Here is a 20,820-nt window from a genome sequence, read left to right on the forward strand (position 1 = left end):
GGAGAGTAAATACTTCTCAGGATTGTCGATTCTTAAACTATTGACTGTGACCGCATGATCAGATCCTAAAAAAGAAATTCACATAAATCTCAATGAGAAAATATTGGATCTGTATTATATCACTTACTGCTGTCGTTGTTGTGGTCTTCAGTCCAAAGACTAGTTTGATGCAGCTCTCCATGATACTCTATCCTGTGCAAGTCTCTTCAGCTTCGAGTAACTACTGCAACTTACATCCTTCAGAATCTGCTTACTGTAGTACTCACCTATTCGTCTCCCTCAATGATTTTTACCCGCCTCCCCCCGTCCCCTTGCTTTCCACTGGTACCAAACTGGTGATGCCTTGTTGCCTCATAATGTATCCTTTCAACCGATCCCTTCTTGTAGTCAAGTTGTGCCACAAATTTCTCTTATCCCCAGCTCTATTCAGTACCTCCTCATCAGTTACGTGATCTACCCGTGTAATCTACAGCATTCTTCTGTAGAATCACATTTCAAAAGCTTCGTTCTCTTGTTGTCTAAACCATTTATTGGCCATGTTTGACTTCCATAGATTGCTACACTCCTTTCAAAATACTTTCAGAAAGGACTTCCTGACACTTAAATTTATACTCGATGTTAACAAATGCCTGTTCTTCAGAAACGCTTTTCTTGCCATTGCCAGTCTGCATTTTTTATCCTTCGTAGCTTAATTATCATGAGTTATTTTTCTTCCTACATAGCAAAATCCATCTTCTGCTTGAAGTGTCTCGTTTCCTAATCTAATTCCCTCAGCATCACTTGACTTAATACGCCTACATTCCATTATCCTCGTTATGCTTTTGTTGATGTTCATCTTATATCCTCCTCTGAAGGCACTGTCCATTCCGTTCATCTGATTACAATGCCATCGGCAAACCTCAAAGTTTTTACTTCTTCTCCATGGATTTTCAGTTCTACTACAGATTTTTCTTTTGTTTCCTTTACTGCTTGGTCAACTTACAGGCTGCATAACATTAGTGATAGGTTACAACCCTGTCTCAGTCGCTTCCCCACTACTGCTTCCTTTTCGTGCCACTCGAATCTTATAACTGAACAAATTGTAAATAGCCTTTCGTAGCCTGTATTTTACTCCTGCCCCCTTTAGAATTTCAAAGAAAGCATTCAGTCAACATTGTCAAAAGCTTCCTCTGATTATACAAATGCTTTAAACATATGTTCGCCTTTTCTTTACTATGAGAAGCTGTAGGGTCAGTATTGCCTCGCGGGTTCCTGCATTTGTCCTGAATCCAAGCTGAGCTTCATTTACTATAAATCTGTTAATCATTATCATAACGGGATATATACTGAAGAACCAAAGAAACTGCTACTAATATTGTGGATAACCCCTGTGAGAACGCAGAGTTCTGAAGCAAGATTCTTACGTACGTGTCACTTGTCAGAATCGCATCTAGACTCCACTAACGTCGGAAGTAGTGCTGGAGGGAACTGACACCATGAATTCTACAGGGCAGTCCACAAATCCCTAAGAGTACGAGGGATTGGAGATCTCTTTCGAACAGCGCGTCACAAGGCATCCCACATATGCCCAAAATGTTCATGTCTGGGGAGTTTGGTAGCAGCGGAAGTGTTTAAACTCAGAAGTGCGTTTCTGGAGCCACTCTGTAGCAATTCAGGACGTCTAGGGTGCCACATTGTGCTGCTGGAATTGCCCAAACCCGTAGGAATGCACAATGGACATGAATGGATGCAAATGATGAGACAGGATGCTTACGTACGTGTCACTTGTCAGTCGCGTCTGGACGTATCAGGGATCCCAATCACTCCAACTGCACACGCTCTACACCGTTGCAGAGCCTCCAACAGCTTGAACAGACCCCTACAGACATGCAGGATCCATGGACTCATAAGGTTGTCTGCATTCCCGTGCACGTCCATCCACTCGAAACGAGACTTGTCCGACTAGTCAACATGTTTACAGTCATCAACAGTCCAATGTCGGTGTTGAAGGGCCCAGGCGAGGCGTAAGGCTTTGTGGCGTGCAGTCATCAAGGGTACACGAGTGGGCCTTCGGCTCCGAAAGCCCATATCGACGATGTGTAGTTGAATGGTTCGCACGCTGGCACTTGTTGGTGGTGCAGCACTGAAAACTGCAGCAATTTGTGAAAGAGTTGCACTTTTATCACTTTGAACGATTTTCTTCAGTCGTCGTTGGTCCGGTTCTTGTAGGATCTTTGGCCTGGCGCATCGATGTCGGAGATTTGAAGCTTTACTGCATTCATGATATTCACTGTACACTCTCTAAATGGTCGTACGGGAAAATTCCCAAGTCATCGCTACCTCGGAGATGCTGTGTCCCGTCGCTTATGCGCCGTCTATAACGTGACGTTCAAACTCACCTAAATCTTGCCATTATAGCAGCAGCAGCCGATCTTACACCTGCACCTGACATTTGTCTTATACAGGCGTTGCCGGTCGCAGTGCCGTATTCTGCCCGTTTACATATCTGTGTATTTGAATACAAATGCGTATAGCAGTTTCTTTGGCGCTTCAGCGTGTATCAATTGAAAAAAGTAAATTTTTTACCTGTCCTGGACTTCGAGCCACTGTAGTCAGCTGCTATGGCTACTGCCATAAAGACGCAGATGAGCCAACTAGTGCTTCTGCAAGACATGATGGAGGAGAAAAAGTGTCTTCTCCGTCGAAATGTGTTCGGCACGTGCACGCTGTTGGGTATCCTGTAATTTTATAAACAAATACAATTACATGAGTCATTTTATTTCAACAAGCTATAAAGGAAAGTGGCTAGTGTAAATTAAACTATAAAGCTAAAGTGGATAAGATCTGTTTCAAAAATGAATTTTCACTTCGTTCTGCCCAATACATAGTTTCTGCCTCAGCTAAGCCGTTTGCCTCAAGTATTTCGGAAATGAAATGACATCGAGTGAAATTGTCTTAAATGAAATTACGAGCTGATGAGGGGATGCTGGTGTGTTTTACTTAAAGCAGCAGCGAGCCTTGAGCAGGCAAGAACAGCGCAAAGTGGAGGGGGAAACTACGGCCTGAGGCATATACTGGCAGCTACAGAGAGCTGATTCTAGTACGACTGTTGCCGCCCTCTAAATACACAGAAAGAGAAACAAAGACACGACGGAGATTGTGTCGACGATACGAGCTTGTTTTGCAATAAATATGAGAAGAGTTACCAATATTTGTGATTACGGATATTGTGACAGGCAATAGAAAATTAATGGCTACTATTTTAACTGCCATAGAATATGGGGTATCACATGAAAGCTGAGAGTGTCTGTAAAAACTATAGAAGTCACATTTCTTTTATATTAGTTAATCTAAAAGTACAGCCGATTTTATAACAGTATCGTAGGGGAAATGTGTCATTATTCTGAATTTGCCACGGCTGAATGTAATAGAAAGGCAGTATGACTTATCCAGTTCCGTTACTAGCTATTCCAGATGATGAATATTGAAAGTTTAATGGTATTTAATCATTAGTTCATTGTTTATGCAAATGGGGATTGCTAAAATTGCTAAATAAAAATCAAATGCTACACGCTATGTGAAATCTAAAAGCACAAATGAGTGGAGGGCGGAGGGATGCTCTTTATAAGCTTGCCACATGTATTCGTATGACTTTATTTGTATATTGTATATTGAGCAAGAAGCAAAGGGAACAAAAGAAAAATTTGGAGTAGGAATTAAATTCCATGGAGAAGAAATAAAAACTTTGAGGTTTGCCGATGACATTTTGATTCTATCAGAGACATAAAAGGACCTGGAAGGGGAGTTGAACGGAATGGACAGTGTCTTGGAAAGAGGATATAAGATGAACATCAGTAAAAGCAAAACGAGGATAATAGAATGTAGTCGAATTAAATCAGGTGATGCTGAGAGAATTAGATTAGAAAATGAGACACTTGAAGTAGAAGATGAGTTTTGCTACTTGGGGAGCAACAGAACTGATGATCGTCGAAGTAGAGAGGATATAAAATGTAGACTGGCAATGGCAAGGAAAGCTCGTCTGGAGAAGAGAAATTTGCTACTTCGAGTATAGATTTACGGTAAGCGTCAGGGAGTCTTTCCTGAAAGTATTTGTAGGGAGTGTAGCCATGTGTGGAAGTGAAACAGTTTAGACAAGAAGAGAATAGAAGCTTTCGAAATGTGGTGCTACAGAAGAATGCCGAAAATTAGATGGGTAGGTCACGTACCTAATGAGGAGGTATTGAATAGAATTGGGGAGAAGAGGAATGTGGTGTCACAGCCAGACACCACACTTGCTAGGTGGTAGATTAAATCGGCCGCGGTCCTTAGTACATGTCGGACCCGCGTGTCGCCACTGTGTGATCGCAAACCTAGCGCCACCACATGGCAGGTCACAAGACACGGACTAGACCTCGTCCCAGTTGTACGGACGACATTGCTTGCGACTAGACATACGAAGCCTTCCTCTCATTTGCCGAGAGACAGATAGAATAGCCTTCAGCTTAGTCCATAGCTACGACCTAGCAAGGCGCCATTAGACTTACAGTGATTGTAATTTAAGTCTCCTTTGTGCGATGTACCACAACACCAGATATTAAAGTTAAGTATATTATTCCAGCTACGTACTTTTCTTCATATCATTAATTACGTATCCTGTTCCAGTACTTCACGCCCGTCTGCGTTAGTTTAGCGTGCATTAAGCCACTTCGATCTACAAGGTGTTGGCCCAGCTGCCGACACATCAAGGAATTTGCGGCACAACTTGATAGAAGTAGGGATCGGTTGGTAAGACATGTTCTGAGGCATCAAGGGATCACCAATTTAGTACTGGAGGGCAGTGTGGAGGGTAAAAATGGTAGAGGGAGACCAAGATTCAAATGGTTCAAATGGCTCTGATCACTATGGGACTTAACATCTGAGGTCATCAGTTCCCTAGAACTTAGAACTACTTAAACCTAACTAACCTAAGGACATCGCAAACATCCATGCCCGAGGCAGGATTCGAACCTGCGACCGTAGCGGTTGCGCGGTTCCAAACTGAAGCGCCTAGAATCGCTTGGTCACACCGGCCGGCCGGGAGACCAAGAGATGAATACACTAAGCAGAATCAGAAACATTCAGGCTGCAGTAGGTACTTGGGGATGAAGAAGTTTACATAGGATAGAGTAGCATGGAGAGCGGCATCAAACCAGTCTCTGGTCTGAAAACCACAACAACAACAACAACTTTACTTAGCGTACTTTCTGTGTGCTAAAAACCGAATGTGAGCACGATTCTCGTTCATATCTTACGCAATATTGTGTATTTCACGTCTAGAGAGGCCACAAAATGACAGTGATGAAAGTAAAGTTATTGTAATGTGATGTCTACTTGAGGCAAGCTTTAATTCCGAGTGTGTCTCTCGGAATCAAACTGGGACGCAGCGGTGTGAGACGTGACGGAGGGCAGCGACAGCCGCAGACCGCCGTCCTCTCCGCTTTCCGTGTCTTCCCGACGTTCGGGTTCGGCAGGGGTGTCTCCTGGCGGCGAGTCATTCCGGGGAGCTGATGCGCAGTAATCCTGCAGGCCGTGTCTGGGCGGCGAGGCGGCTGTGCGGGTTGACAGTAGCGCTTTCCGTGTGCGAAGCGTCGAACTTGGCGTAATTCAACTGAGCTCAGCCTCACATCGTCGCTTTCAGCAGGATTAGAAATACTCTCAACGCAGCCTCAGTGAGTGATTTTGAGCAGTTATTTGAAATTTAAATTTGCAATTGTGAGAAGCGACGCAGCAATTGACGTAGACAGTTTTGCTACAACTGTTTGCCTCAGTGAGCGATTTTGAGCAGTTATTATTATTATTATTTTTTTTTTTTTTTTGGTCATTAGTCTACTGACTGGTTTGATGCGGCCCGCCACGAATTCCTTTCCTGTGCTAACCTCTTCATCTCAGAGTAGCACTTGCAACGTACGTCCTCAATTATTTGCTTGACGTATTCCAATCTCTGTCTTCCTCTACAGTTTTTGCCCTCTACAGCTCCCTCTAGTACCATGGAAGCCATTCCCTCATGTCTTAGCAGATGTCCTATAATCCTGTCCCTTCTCCTTATCAGTGTTTTCCACATATTCCTTTCCTCTCCGATTCTGCGTAGAACCTCCTCATTCCTTATCAGTCCACCTAATTTTCAACATTCGTCTATAGCACCACATCTCAAATGCTTCGATTCTCTTCTGTTCCGGTTTTCCCACAGTTCATGTTTCACTACCATACAATGCTGTACTCCAGATGTAGATCCTCAGAAATTTCTTCGTCAAATTAAGGCCGGTATTTGATATTAGTAGACTTCTCTCGGCCAGAAATGCCTTTTTCGCCATAGCGAGTCTGCTTTTGATGTCCTCCTTGCTCCGTCCGTCATTGGTTATTTTACTGCCTAGGTAGCAGAATTCCTTAACTTCATTGACTTCGTGACCATCAATCCTGATGTTAAGTTTCTCACTGTTCTCATTTCTACTACTTCTCATTACCTTCGTCTTTCTCCGATTTACTCTCAAACCATACTGTGTACTCATTAGACTGTTCATTCCGTTCAGCAGATCATTTAATTCTTCTTCACCTTCACTCGAGATAGCAATGTCATCAGCGAATCGTATCATTGATATCCTTTCACCTTGTATTTTAATTCCACTCCTGAACCTTTCTTTTATTTCCATCATTGCTTCCTCGATGTACAGAGTGAAGAGTAGGGGCGAAAGGCTACAGCCTTGTCTTACACCCTTCTTAATACGAGTACTTCGTTCTTGATCGTCCACTCTTATTATTCCCTTTTGGTTGTTGTACATATTGTATATGACCCGTCTCTCCCTATAGCTTACCCCTACTTTTTTCAGAATTTCGAACAGCTTGCACCATTTTATATTGTCGAATCCTATAAAAGTGCCTTGATTTTTCTTTAGCCTTGCTTCCGTTATTAGCCGTAACGTCAGAATTGCCTCTCTCGTCCCTTTACTTTTCCTAAAGCCAAACTGATCGTCACCTAGCGCGTTCTCAATTTTCTTTTCCATTCTTCTGTATATTATTCTTGTAGGCAGCTTCGATGCATGAGCTGTTAAGCTGATTGTGTGATAATTCTCGCACTTGTCAGCTCTTGCCGTCTTCGGAATTGTGTGGATGATGCTTTTCCGAAAGTCAGATGTTATATCGCCAGATTCATATATTCTACACACCAACGTGAATAATCGTTTTGTTGCCACTTCCCCCAATGATTTTAGAATTCCTGATGGAATGTTATCTATCCCTTCTGCCTTATTTGACCGTAAGTCCTCCAAAGCTCTTTTAAATTCCGATTCTAATACAGGATCCCCTATCTCTTCTAAATCGACTCCTGTTTCTTCTTCTATCACATCAGACAAATCTTCAACCTCATAGAGGCTTTCAATGTATTCTTTCCACCTATGTGCTCTCTCCTCTGCATTTAACAGTGGAATTCCCGTTGCACTCTTAATGTTACCACCGTTGCTTTTAATGTCACCAAAGGTTGTTTTGACTTTCCTGTATGCTAAGTCTGTCCTTCCAACAATCATATCTTTTTCGATGTCTTCACATTTTTCCTGCAGCCATTTCGTCTTAGCTTCCCTGCACTGCCTATTTATTTCATTCCTCAGCGACTTGTATTACTGTATTCCTGATTTTCCCGGAACATGTTTGTACTTCCTCCTTTCATCAATCAACTGAAGTATTTCTTTTGTTACCCATGGTTTCTTCGTAGCTACCTTCTATGTAGCTATGTTTTCCTTCCCAACTTATATGAAATTTAAATTTGCAATTGTGAGAAGCGACGCAGCAATGGACGTAGACAGTTTTGCTACAACTGTTTTTGATTGACCGCGCCAAATATCTTCAGCATTTGCACGCTCTTGAGCAACCTGTAATTTTGTGAATAAATACAACTCATTTCCTCTCAACAAGATGTAAACGAAAGTAGCTAGTGTAAATTATGTCTCAGTCTCCGGCGTCGTGTTAAATGCAGGAACAGTGCTTCTTGACAGAATGAGATTTTCACTCTGCAGCGGAGTGTGCGCTGATATGAAACTTCGTGGCAGATTAAAACTGTGTGCCGGACCGAGACTCGAACTCGGGACCTTTGCCTTTCGCGGGAAAGTACTCTACCAACTGAGCTACCCAAGCACGACTCACGCCCCGTCCTCACTGCTTTACTTCTGCCAGCACCTCGTCTCCTACCTTCCAAACTTAACAGAAGCTCTCCTGCGAACCATGCAGAACTAGCACTTCTGAAAGAAAGGATATTGCGGAGACATGGCTTAATCACAGCCTGGGGGATGTTTCCAGAATGAGATTTTCACTCTGCAGCGGAGTGTGCGCTGATATGAAACTTCCTGGCAGATTAAAACTGTTTGCCGGACCGAGACTCGAACTCGGGAGTCTCGGTCTCGGTCTCGTAAACAGTTTTAATCTGTCAGGAAATTTCAGTGCTTCTTGAGTCTGGATGTTTTCAAGTGCACTTTCGTAGTGATATTTGCAGAATTTCAATAAACATTTACTACATTCGAATTACAATAGTACTGCACTAGTAAACATTGCTATTCCTATTGGATGTATTAACTCAACTAATTTTTTAAATAATTCACTAACCAGCCTATAAATTTCTAGGGTGAATGATCATTTCGTATATGTAAACAAGTGCTTCATCAAAAATCAACGAAATACGTAGTTTTCTACTCTGTCAACATGAAGAAAATGTACGTTTCAGTAATTGAACAAATTCGAAAGAGAAAGGTCTCCCTACGATAATGACGGAAGCTGAAGAAAGGATCTGAAATTTTTGCCACGGCCGGCACGCGAACCCAAATCTTCTTGTTTACTAAGGCAGAGATGCTAACCATTACCCCACCACAGCGCTATGGCCAGCAGTTCTACACGAACTACTCAAGTCCACTGCCCTCTCCAACACAAACTTCATACCTTCATCTTAATTTCCCCGTACATTGCCACTATTGCCAGGGCTCTCCGTAATTGGAATAGCACCCCGACATTGGACGTAATGGGAAAATCGTATACCGTAGCTGATCTTATAGAGATTTTCCCCGAGACATTTAAGTCTCGTCTTTATCTACGATAATGATGGTCTTCTGTCGTTCGTCAGCAACACTGACCGTAGTGCTGCGGTGGTGTAATGTTTGGCATTTCTGTCTAATAAGCACAGTTCCGCTTCGAGTGCCGGGCACGAAGGTTCTTGTTTATTTCACTTGCCGCAGCGTCGCTTGTGTGAAGTTTTTCTCGTTAGTGTTGTTCTGTCTGTCGAGTGAGTCCTAGCGCCTCCAATCCGCCACACTGTCTCTTTGTGTTAAAAAAAAAAGTGTGAAATGTTATGGGACTTAACTGCTAAGGTCATCAGTCCCTAAGCTTGCACACTACTTAACCTACATTAACCTAAGGACAAACAGACACACCCATGCCTGAGGGAGGACTCGAACCTCCGGCGGGACCAGCCGCACAGTCCATGACTGTAGCGCCTTAAACCGCTCGGCTAATCCTGCGCGGCAAACTCCTTTATTGTACGCTGCCACGGCGTCAGTTTTTCTCAGTTCGTCTTTGATGGGTTTTGTGATGTCGGGACGTAGTACCACTGGCTGTACCCCCCCCCCCCCCCCTCCCCCACCCCCAATAATATGGCTGCTCTACCACAGCACGAACAGCTGTATCTTTGCCAGATCAGTTCTCTGTAGAACGCGCTCTTTGCTTGACGCATTGCGCATACGCTGTGAGAATAAAAGTATTCATAGTGAGTGACAGAAGTGCGAGTGATGGTTTATCGTCGTAGTTACCACGCCGGGCCCCACTACCTACAGTGATATCTAAATACACGCTAGCTATGAAAAATCGCAAATTTTCTTGTACTGTTTCTACAAATAGTGAATTTTCGCGGACAAGTGGCTGACCATAGCGAAATCAACGCTTTTGTTGTTTGTTGGTTGCCAGTAGTACTGCCCTTTTCGTGGTGTCAGCTGCGTCTCACAAGTGGTACAGATCTCGCAGAGTACTGCGACCGGCAGATGTGGAGTGGGCAGGGCACGCGTGGGGCTGCGGCAGCCGCCGTAGGGGAAGCTAAACTCTAGCCTGGGCTCACACTTTCTGTGAATGTTAAGGCGGGGGAAGGGGGGGGGCTCCATGCCCACAGCTGCAAGCTGACCATTCCAAGGAATCTACTACACTACTGGTCATTAAAATTGCTACACCAAGAAGAAATGCAGATGATAAACGGGTATTCATTGGACAAATATATTATACTGGAACTGACATGTGGTTACATTTTCACGCAATTTGGGTACATAGATCCTGAGAAATCAGTACCCAGAACAACCACCTCTGGCCGTAATAACGGCCTTCATACGCCTGGGCATTGAGTCAAACAAAGCTTGGATGGCGTATAAAGGTACAGCTGCCCATTCAGCTTCAAGATGATACCACAGTTCATCAAGAGTAGTGACTGGCGTATTGTGACGGGTCAGTTGCTCGGCCACCATTGACCTTTTCAATTGGTGAGAGATCTGGAGAACGTGCTGGCCAGGGCAGCAGTCGAACATTTTCTGTATCCAGAAAGGCCCGTACAGGACCTGCAACATGCGGTCGTGCATTATCCTGCTAAAATGTAGGGTTTCGCAGGTATCGAATGAAGCGTAGAACCACGGGTCGTAACACATCCGAAATGTAACGTCCACTGTTCAAAGTGCCGTCAATGCGAACAAGAGGTGACCGAGACGTGTAACCAATGGCACCCCATACCATCGCGCCGGGGGATACGCCAGTATGGCGGTGACGAATACACGCTTCCAATGTACGTTCACCGCGATTTCGCCAAACACGGATGCGACCGTCATGATGCTGTAGACAGATCCTGGATTCATCCGAAAAAAATACGTTTTCCCATTCGTGCACCCGGGTTCGTCGCTAAGTACACCATGGCAGGCGCTCCTGTCTCTGATGCAGTGTCAAGGGTAACCGCAGCCATGGTCTCCGAGCTGATAGTCCATGCTGCTGCAAACGTCGTCGAACTGTCCGTGGAGATGGTTGTTGTCTTGCAAACGTCCCCATCTGTTGACTCAGGGATCGAGACGTGACTGCACGATCCGTTACAGCCATGCGGATAAGATACCTGTCATCTCGACTGCTAGTGATACGAGGCCGTTGGGATCCAGCACGGCGTTCCTTATTACCCTCCTGAACCCACCGATTCCATATTCTGCTAACAGTCATTGGATGTCGACCAATGCGAGCAGCAATGTCGCGATTCGATAAACCGCAATCACCATAGGCTACAATCCGACCTTTATCAAAGTCGGAAACGTGATGGTACGCATTTGTCCTCCTTACACGAGCCATCACAACAACGGTTCTCCAGGCAACGCCCGGTCAACTGCTGTTTGTGTATGAGAAATCAGTTGGAAACTTCCATCATGTCAGCACGTTGTATGTGTCGCCACCGGCGCCAGCCTTGTGTGAATGCTCTGAAAAGCTAATCATTTGCATATCACAGTATCTTCTTCCTGTCGGTTAAATTTCGCGTCTGTAGCACGTCATCATCGTAGTGTAGCAATTTTAATGGCCAGTAGTGTATTAATTCTGCTTCTAAAATGAATTCCCCTGAAAACACAGCGATTTATCTTCACTTGGCTTGTTAATCATTTGTACCTTTCACAGAAGCGAATTTTGAGTAATACTTGACACATTTCTCTGGTTGCCATGTTAGAAGTTGCTTATTTTGCCACAGCACAGCATAGTATACGTACACAGTGTCACTACACAGTGTCACCTGTCCAACATGTGCAGAGGCAACTGCGACAGAATTCTAAACAGTGACTTATTATGTGTGGAACTGAGGAAAAGTAATGTCAGTATTTTATCGAAAAAGCACATCTTCGAAAAAAATAAACGTATAGAGACTTATGTTGCTCCAAAACCCATAGAATTTCTCGTTTCAACAGCTATTGATGGCCCCTAAACATTACATTCTTTCATCGAGTAAGTCTGTAGTTAGTGGAATAACATGGCAGAGAATGAACTTTTGCACAATAACCGAATGGAGAAAATACCTTCCTCTTTCTGTGCTATCATTTGCCAAAATCTCATTTCGATATCTCAAACCGTACTGGAACTGACATGTGGTTACAGTCCAGTATGTCCGGCCCATGTGGCCGAGCGGTTCTAGGCGCCTCAGTCCGGAACCGCGCTGCTGTTACGGTCGCAGGTTCGAATCCTCCCTCGGGTATGGATGTGTGTGATGTCCTTAGGTTAGTTAGGTTTAAGTAGTTCTAAGTCTAGGGGACTGATGACCACAGATGTTAAGTCCCACAGAGCTTAGAGCCGTTTGGAGCATTTGAAACCGTTTATGAAATATGAAGAATGTTGTGGATATTTCATTCTGGATTCATCGCAGACGTGGTGCGATCGCAAATGACTGTGCTACATCAGATCAACTTTCTAGAGGTTCGTGACAGATAGAGACCTCCACCCAAGTCTTAAGAAGAATTCGATATGTTAGCGAAATTTCATACGCAGCAATATATTATGTAATTTTTACAAGACGCAAAACCATAGCGACCCCCATTTTTCATTGCAAACTTTTTCGAATTTCGCACAGTGTGTTAATTCCATGTAAGTATCACAATAACTATGACCGTTAACAAAATGATGGGCGCATCATCATGATCCTTGCATATAAAGCTATGAGTGAAACAAAAACTTTTTTTTACTATGTAGTTTCTGTAAAATCGTTTGAGAAATACTGCAGTTCGTGCGTCTCGATTCTGTGATCGACGACCAGCCAAAAGGTGGCAAATATTTTATTTATAAATGAAAAAATCTGCTAGATTGGTGCCGCGACTCTTGACGCTGTAACAAAAACGCATGAGGATGGACACATCGGAACAATGTTTGGCCCGTTTCAGGAGAAACGAACAAAATTTTTTACACCGGTTTGTGACCACAGATGAAACCCCAGAGACAAAATAACAGTCAAAGTAGTGGAAACTGTTGATTCTCCGCCACCAAAGAAAGCATAGGCAATTCCTTCGGCGGGAAAGGTCGTGGCATCATTGTTCTGGAATGCGAAGGGGGTTCTGTTCCTAAATTATCTCTCCACTGGCCAAACAGTTACTGGAGAATACTATGCTAACTCCTGGACAAATTGCAACAAAAGATACGGGAAAAAAAGCCACGTTTAGCAAGAAAGAAAGTCATCTTCCATCAAGACAATTCGCGCCCGCACACATGTGCCGTCGCAAGGCAAAATTACACGAACTAAGGTATGGATTGTTGCCACACCTACCTTATTCACCTTATATGGTTCCGTCAGACTTTCATCTCTTGCTAAAACTGAAATTTTGCTTGGTGGTCGAAGACTCACTTCAGACGAAGAACTGATAGCCGGAGTTGACAACTATGTTGCAGGCCTGGAGGAAACACATTTTCGAGATGGGATCAAGGCACTCGAACATCGTTGGACCAAGTGCATTTATCTACAAGCAGACTACATTAAAAAACAGAAGAAGTTCCACTGATCTAAGTACTTTCTTTCTATTCTGTTCCGAGAACTTTTGAAACTACTCTCGTACGCGAGCATAAAACACGTTCCAAATTCTACAGCTGACCGACGTCACAGATATAGGCCTATGGTTTTGTGTGTCTTCTTGACGACACTTCCTGAAAATGGGAGTCACCTATCCTTTTTTTCCAATCGTCAGAACCACTTCGCTGCTCCAAAGACCTACGGCATAGTGCTGCTAGAAGAGGGATGGATTCATTCGCATACTCTACGTAGACACGTATTGGTATCCTGTCAGTGCAATGGTCTTTCCTCTGTTGAGCGATTTCCGTTACTTTATCTATACAACGGTAACTTGTGAACCACTATTTGAAAGACTTTTGCAACTACAGACACACACAAGTGTTTACGCTAGTCAAAGATCCCTCAAATGTAGTGTTAAGGAAAACAGTTCCCGTCAACAGCTAACATACAGACAGTAGCTTGGCATCGTACAATGTAAGCACTAGGGCAGTATACAAACATTATGATATAGATTTAGCAACGACTAATACATAGAGATATCATATGACATGATTACAGATATAAATGTGCGTAGGAACAGCGCTTTATAAAACTGCAAGTAAGGAAAATATCTTTAATAGCAGACTTATTTAACTCCTCCTATGAGAAAGTGGCTGTGACAGAATACTAACTCATTTAAATGACCAAAACTTCTTTACTGCCTCACAGTTTGGCTTTCGTGAATATTTCTCTCCAGAAAAATCAGTACAGCACTTCGCAAATTAAGCGACTGCAGAGTCAAGCGAGATAAATTATACTGTTCGTATATTATGTGACCTTCCCAAAGTCTTCGATTGTGTGGATCACATTATTCCACTTGGCAAACTAATGAGTTCTGGCATTAATGCACCCCTTCTCCCCAGATGGTGTCTCAACTTCATAACAGAAATCACAGGATGTTACAGGCACGAAACTAACATCAGTATGGCTTGAAACTAACGTATGAGGCCCCACAACGATATGTACTGGGCACTGATTCACATTACGTGATTTCAAACACGCAAAGAAATGTGTGCAGGCGCTCCACCAAGTCGCCATTATGAAAACTTCCTGGAACGTCAAAATTGTTCAGTAGGCAGTACATTATCTTTTCTGAACTTGAGGAGCGCATATGTTGATTGTCCGTGTGGTTCCTGACGATCGAAAGCTTTCCCTGTGACAGGATTCCTTCCAAGACCTTAAATTCCTACCCCCAAGCTTGTCTTTTAAGACCTGTATCAACTTTGTGCCCAATCTTGAGAGTCACCATGTATACTGTAATACAACCAATGTCAAACTTTCTTCCACATTTTTACTTATTTAGCAAAAACAATGATGAACGCTTTGTACGATGTGTTCTGCGAATTGGCAAATACAGCTCATATACACTACTGGCCACCGTAAATGCAACACCAAGAAAGACAAGAGGTAGCACAACAAAATTTATTTTGTAGAGAACATGTTGACCAAGTATCAAATGATTACGTTTACAGACGTCTGTGACATGTGGTTCCTGCCAGAATCAGTAGCCAGAGTAGCCGCCATTGCTGGAGATCACCGCTTCCACACGTCTCGGCATTGAGTCAAAGAGACGTTGGATGTGTTCCTGGGGTACAGCAGCCCAAGCAGCTTCCACACGTTGTCAAAGATCATCTGGTGTGGCAGCTGGGGATGTAATCTGGGTCACTCGTTGAGCAACCATGGACCACATGTTTTCTATCGGCGAAAGATCCGGAGAGCGAGCCGGCCAGGGAAGCAATTCAATCTGGTTATTGACGAAGAACCTTTGGACAATGCGTGCCACGTGTGGTCGCGCATTATCCTGTTGAAATATGGCTGTGGCCGAGCCCTGAAGGTAAGGAAGGACAACTGGATCCAGCACCTCGGATATGTAGCGCCGGCTATTTAAAGTACCGGCAATGCGTACTAGAGGCGTGCGAGAGTAATATCCAATACCGCCCCATACCATAATACCCGGTGCAAGACCAGTGTGGCGGTGCATAATGCAGCTGTCTAGCATCCTATCTCCACGGTGTCTCCACACTCGAAACCGACCATCGTGGTGCTGCAGACAGAAGCGTGCCTCGTCGGTAAAGACAACGTCATTCCATTCTGCCGTCCACATCCGTCTGTCATCACACCATTGGCGACGGAGACGTCTGTGGTTCTGTCAATGGTAGACGAAGCAATGGACGTCTTGCGGACAGTCCACCCTGCTGTAAACGGCGTCGAATGGTACGCGCAGACACTGGATGATGCGTTACAGACGCAATGTGCTGTGCTATGGTTCGGGATGTCACTGAGCGATCCGTCACTGCCATGCGCACAATTTGCCTATCAGCACGTGCAGTGGTGCACCGAGGTGAATGCGATCGACCACGTCGGTCCGTCGTACCCTCCTGCATCCAACGGTCACATATCCGCATTACAGTTGTTTGGTTACGTCCAACACGACTAGCGATTTCTCTGTATGATAATCCACAATCTCGGTAAGCCACTATCCTTCCTCTGTCGAACTCGGATACTTGATCAAACGATGTTCGCTGTTGTCTACGAGGCATAACTGATCGTCTTGTGAAACAACCACAAGGTAAACACACGTGCCGAACGTACACTCGTCGAAATCGCCAAGCCTTAAATGGCGCTATGAGGTGGAGCCACAGGCGCGCGTGATGTGCGTCTGCGCTGAAATTCTAATCAGTTGCATATCTCATCGCTGCAAACTCATGGTGTAAATTTCACTCGATTCGGATGCTTCCTTCAGGGTGTTGCATTTACGGTGGCCAGCAGTGTATGTGGCTTCTTTACGAAGCGGTCCCGACAAACTCAACTGTTTCTACTGTTACAGTAAGAGACTCATTCGTTCAGGAACCTGTTTAAAAAACGTGCAACATGTAACAATAGTAAGTATGTAGGAGCAGTAACATAACTTTAATTAAGCTGTCAGACGCAGTAGGCTGGCACAGGGAACACCAGACCACCCCCAGGACGATACAGGGATGCCTCGCTGCTCCACAGGTCACGGACAATACACTGACGGGGGAAAAAATCGCAGCACCAAGGAGACTCACAATAAAAAAGAAACTAGGTAGGCGTGTTTCTATATCTGGAAGATGACGTCCGTTCAGATTTCGTGCCATTCACGTAACAGTGGCGCTAGGAGCGTCGCTATGAGGATGCAAATAACGTTTGCCTTAAACACACGCCTTAACTGTCATGAGCATTTGTCACCTTACAGACTGGACGTGGTGAAATGATATTAGTCAAGAATGCCTGTAAGGTGACAAAGATAACATCATCAACGCCTCACTGACTTTGTACGAGGTCTTGTAATTGGACTACGAGAAGCTGGAGCTTCGTTCTGTGATATTGTAGAAACACGTGGCGGGAATGTAGCCACTGCACATCATTCGCTGGCAAGGATGATAATGGGAATGTACGGTAAGGGGCAAGATCAGTTTGGATTCCGTAGAAATGTTGGAACACGTAAGGCAATACTGACCCTACGACTTATCTTAGAAGAAAGATTAAGGAAAGGCAAACCTACGTTTCTAGCATTTGTAGACTTAGAGAAAGCTTTTGACAATGTTGACTGGAATATCCTCTTTCAAATTCTGACGGTGGCAGGGGTAAAATACAGGGACCGAAGGGCTATTTACAATTTGTACAGAAACCAGATGGCAGGTATAAAAGTCGAGGGACATGAAAGGGAAGCAGTGGTTGGGAAGGGAGTGAGACAGGGTTGTAGCCTCTCCCCGATGCTATTCAATCTGTATATTGAGCAAGCAGTAAAGGAAACAAAAGGAAAATTCGGAGTAGGTATTAAAATCCATGGAGAAGAAATAAAAACTTTGAGGTTTGCCGATGACTTTGTAATTCTGTCAGAGACAGCAAAGGACTTGGAAGAGCAGTTGAACGGAATGGACAGTGTCTTGAAAGGAGGATATAAGATGAACATCAAGAAAAGCAAAACTAGGATAATGGAATGTAGTCGAATAAGTCGGGTGATGCTGAGGGAATTAGATTAGGAAATGAGACACTTAAAGTAGTAAAGGAGTTTTGCTGTTTGGGGAGCAAAATAATTGATGATGGTCGAAGTAGAGAGGATATGTAAATGGCAAGGAAAGCGTTTCTGAAGAAGAGAAATTTGTTAACATCAAGCATTGATTTAAGAATCAGGAAGTCGTTTCTGAAAGTATGGAATGTAGCCATGTATGGAAGTGAAACATGGACGATAAATGGTTTAGACAAGAAGAGAATAGAAGCTTTTGAAATGTGGTGCTACGGAAGAATGCTGAAGATTAGATGGGTAGATCACATAACTGGTGAGGAGATATTGAATAGAATTAGGGAGGAGTTTGTGGCACAACTTGACTAGAAGAAGGGATCGGTTGGTAGGACATGTTCTGAGGCATCAAGGGATCACCAATTTAGTACTGGAGGGCAGCGTGGAGGGTAAAAATCGTAGAGGGAGACCAAGAAATGAATACACTAAGCAGATTCAAAAGGATGTAGGCTGCACTAGGTACTGGGAGATGAAGAAGCTTGCACAGGATAGAGTAGCATGGAGAGCTGCATCAAACCAGTCTCAAGACTGAAGATCACAACAACAACAACACGGTAAGAAGAAAACCGGGCTCCGGACGGCCACATGGCAGTGCACAGAAGGAAGACGGTCGTGTTCGGCTTATGGCCCTCGGCGAGTAGTACTGCATCTGCAGCAGCAATTTGTGCACCAGAGAGACACAGGGAACTGTTATATTTCACTTCAAAGACAGTTCCGAACCAGTGTGCATTCCACTGCCCCTAAACCACCACCTTTTGCGACTGCAGTGGTGTCAAGCGACAGCTCGTTGGAGTGCAGGGTGGAGGTCTGTTGTGTTCTCTGATGCAAACTGGTTGTGCCTCGGTGTGAGTGATGGCCGTGTGTTAGTTGCGAGGCCAGCTGAGGGCCTGCAACCAACCTGTCTGCATGCTACACACCCTGGACCTACACCTGGAGTTACACCGAGCGAGGTGTCGCAGTGGTCAGCACACAGGACTCGCATTCTGGAGGACGACGGTTCAAACCCGCGTCTGGTCATCCTGATTCACGTTTTCCGTGATTTCCCTAAATCGCTTCAGGAAAATGCCAGGATACTTTCTCTGAAAGGGCACTGTCGATTTCCTTCTCATCCTTCCATAATCCGATGGGACCGACGGCTCTGATGTTTGGGTCCCTTCCCCCAAATCAATCAACCAACCTGGGGCTATGGTCTGGGAAGCGATTTCGTATGACCGCAGGAGCACTATCGGGGTTGTCCCACGCACACTGATTCCAAATTCGTACGTCAGTCTGTCGATTCGACGAGTTGTGCCTCCATTCACGAACAGCTTTCTGCAGAGCGTTGTCCAACGGGCTAACGCTCGCCCACATAGCACTGCTGTAACCCAATATGCTGTACAGCGTTGACATGCTGCCTCGACCTGCACGTCACCAGACCTGTCTCCAGTCGACCACATGTGAGACACCATCGAACGAAACTCCAGCGTCAACCAAAACCAGCGTTAACCGTTCCCTTATCGATCGATCGAGTGCAAGAGACACGGATGAAACTAACATCCAGCACTGGTACGACAAAATGGACGCATGTTTTTCATTAATATGCGTTAATTATTTCTCGGTGTTGCGATCTTTCTTCAAAGACAAAGAGAGAGAAATAAAACTTGGTCCTTAGCATCGTCGTAACAACCACTGCTGTCAAGATACGGTAACAGTGACAAGAGGAAGGTCACGCAGAGACTCCACTCACCAGATACGTCCCTCGCCGCGGCCGCCCGTGCACTGCTGGTGCTTGAGCTGGCGCTGGTGCCTATGAGCCCCGAGTGCCGCCCCCCACGTGCTCCGCCCCTCCGCCCCTCGATCCCCACCGCCTCCGCCGCCGCCTCTCCACGCGGCTGACACGACAACTACTCCTGCTCGACGTCTCACAAGGCAGACGCCGGGGTCACGTGACCGTGACGGCGCTTCATGACTTCGCCGGTAAAATTTGGCCGAGAGTCCTAACAAGTTTGGTCTTAAATACACTACTGGCCATTAAAATTGCTACACCACGAAGATGACGTGCTACAGACGCGAAGTTTAACCGACAGGAAGAAGATACTGTGATATGCAAATGATTAGCTATTCAGAGCATTCACACAAGGTTCGCGCCGGTGGCGACACCTACAGCGTGCTGACATGAGGAAAGTATACAACCAATTTCTCATACACAAACAGCAGTTGACCGGCGCTGCCTGGTGTAATGTTATTGTGATACCTCGTGTAAGGAGGAGAAACGCGTACCATCACGCTTCCGACTTTGATAAAAGTCGGGTTGTAGCCTATCGCGATTGCGGTTTATCGTATCGCGACATTGCTGCTCGCATTGCTCGAGATCCAATGTCTGTTAGCAGAATATGGAATCGGTGGGTTCAGGAGAGTAATACGGAACGCCGTGCTGGATCCCAACGGCCTCGTATCACTAGCAATCGAGATGACAGGCATCTTACCTGCATGCCTGTAACGGATCGTGCATTCACGTCTCGATCCCTGAGTCAACAGATAGGGACGTTTGCAAGACAACAACTATCTGCACGAACAGTTCGACGACGTTTGCAGCAGCATGGACTATCAGCTCGGAGACCATGGCTGCGGTTACCCTTGACGCTGCATCACAGACAGGAGCGCCTGCGATGGTGTACTCAACGACGAACCTGGGTGGACGAATGGCAAAACGTCATTTTTTCGGATGAATCCAGGTTCTGTTTACAGAATCATGATGGTCGCATCCGTGTTTGGCGACATCGCGGTGAACGCACATTGGAAGCGTGTATTCGTCATCCCCATACTGGCGTATCAGAGGGCGTGATGGTAGGGGTGCCATTGGTTACACGTCTCTGTCACCTCTAGTTCGCATTGACGGCACTTTGAACAGTGGCTCTAGCCTTCATTCGATCCCTGCAAAACCCTACATTTCAGCAGGATAATGCACGACCGCATGTTGCAGGTCCTGGACGAGCCTTTCTGGATACAGAAAACGTTCGACTGCTGCCCTGGCCAGAACATTCTCCAGATCTCTCACCAATTCAAAACGTCTGGTCAATGGTGGCCGAGCAACTGGCTCCTCACAATACATCAGTCAATACTCTTGATCAACTGTGGTATCGTGTTGAAGCTGAATGGGCAGCTGTACCTGTGCACGTCTTACAAGCTCTGTTTGACTCAATGCCCAGGCGTATCAAGC

General features: G+C 45.1%; 1 protein-coding gene across 1 annotated transcript in view; it reads right to left on the bottom strand.

Moving 5' to 3' along the window:
• Positions 1 to 19,438, bottom strand: part of LOC126210077 (uncharacterized) — a 75,311-nt gene extending 55,873 nt beyond the window's left edge. The window contains exons 1-2 of the mRNA XM_049939204.1: positions 19,348 to 19,438; positions 2,566 to 2,717 (exon numbers count right to left, since the gene is read on the bottom strand). Coding sequence (XP_049795161.1) covers positions 2,566 to 2,653 — 88 coding nt within the window. The 5' untranslated portion in view covers positions 2,654 to 2,717; positions 19,348 to 19,438. The remainder of the gene's footprint in view (positions 1 to 2,565; positions 2,718 to 19,347) is intronic.
• Positions 19,439 to 20,820: the final 1,382 nt, after the last annotated feature.

This window comes from Schistocerca nitens, chromosome 10, assembly GCF_023898315.1.
Source record: "Schistocerca nitens isolate TAMUIC-IGC-003100 chromosome 10, iqSchNite1.1, whole genome shotgun sequence".
Lineage (NCBI taxonomy): Eukaryota > Metazoa > Arthropoda > Insecta > Orthoptera > Acrididae > Schistocerca > Schistocerca nitens.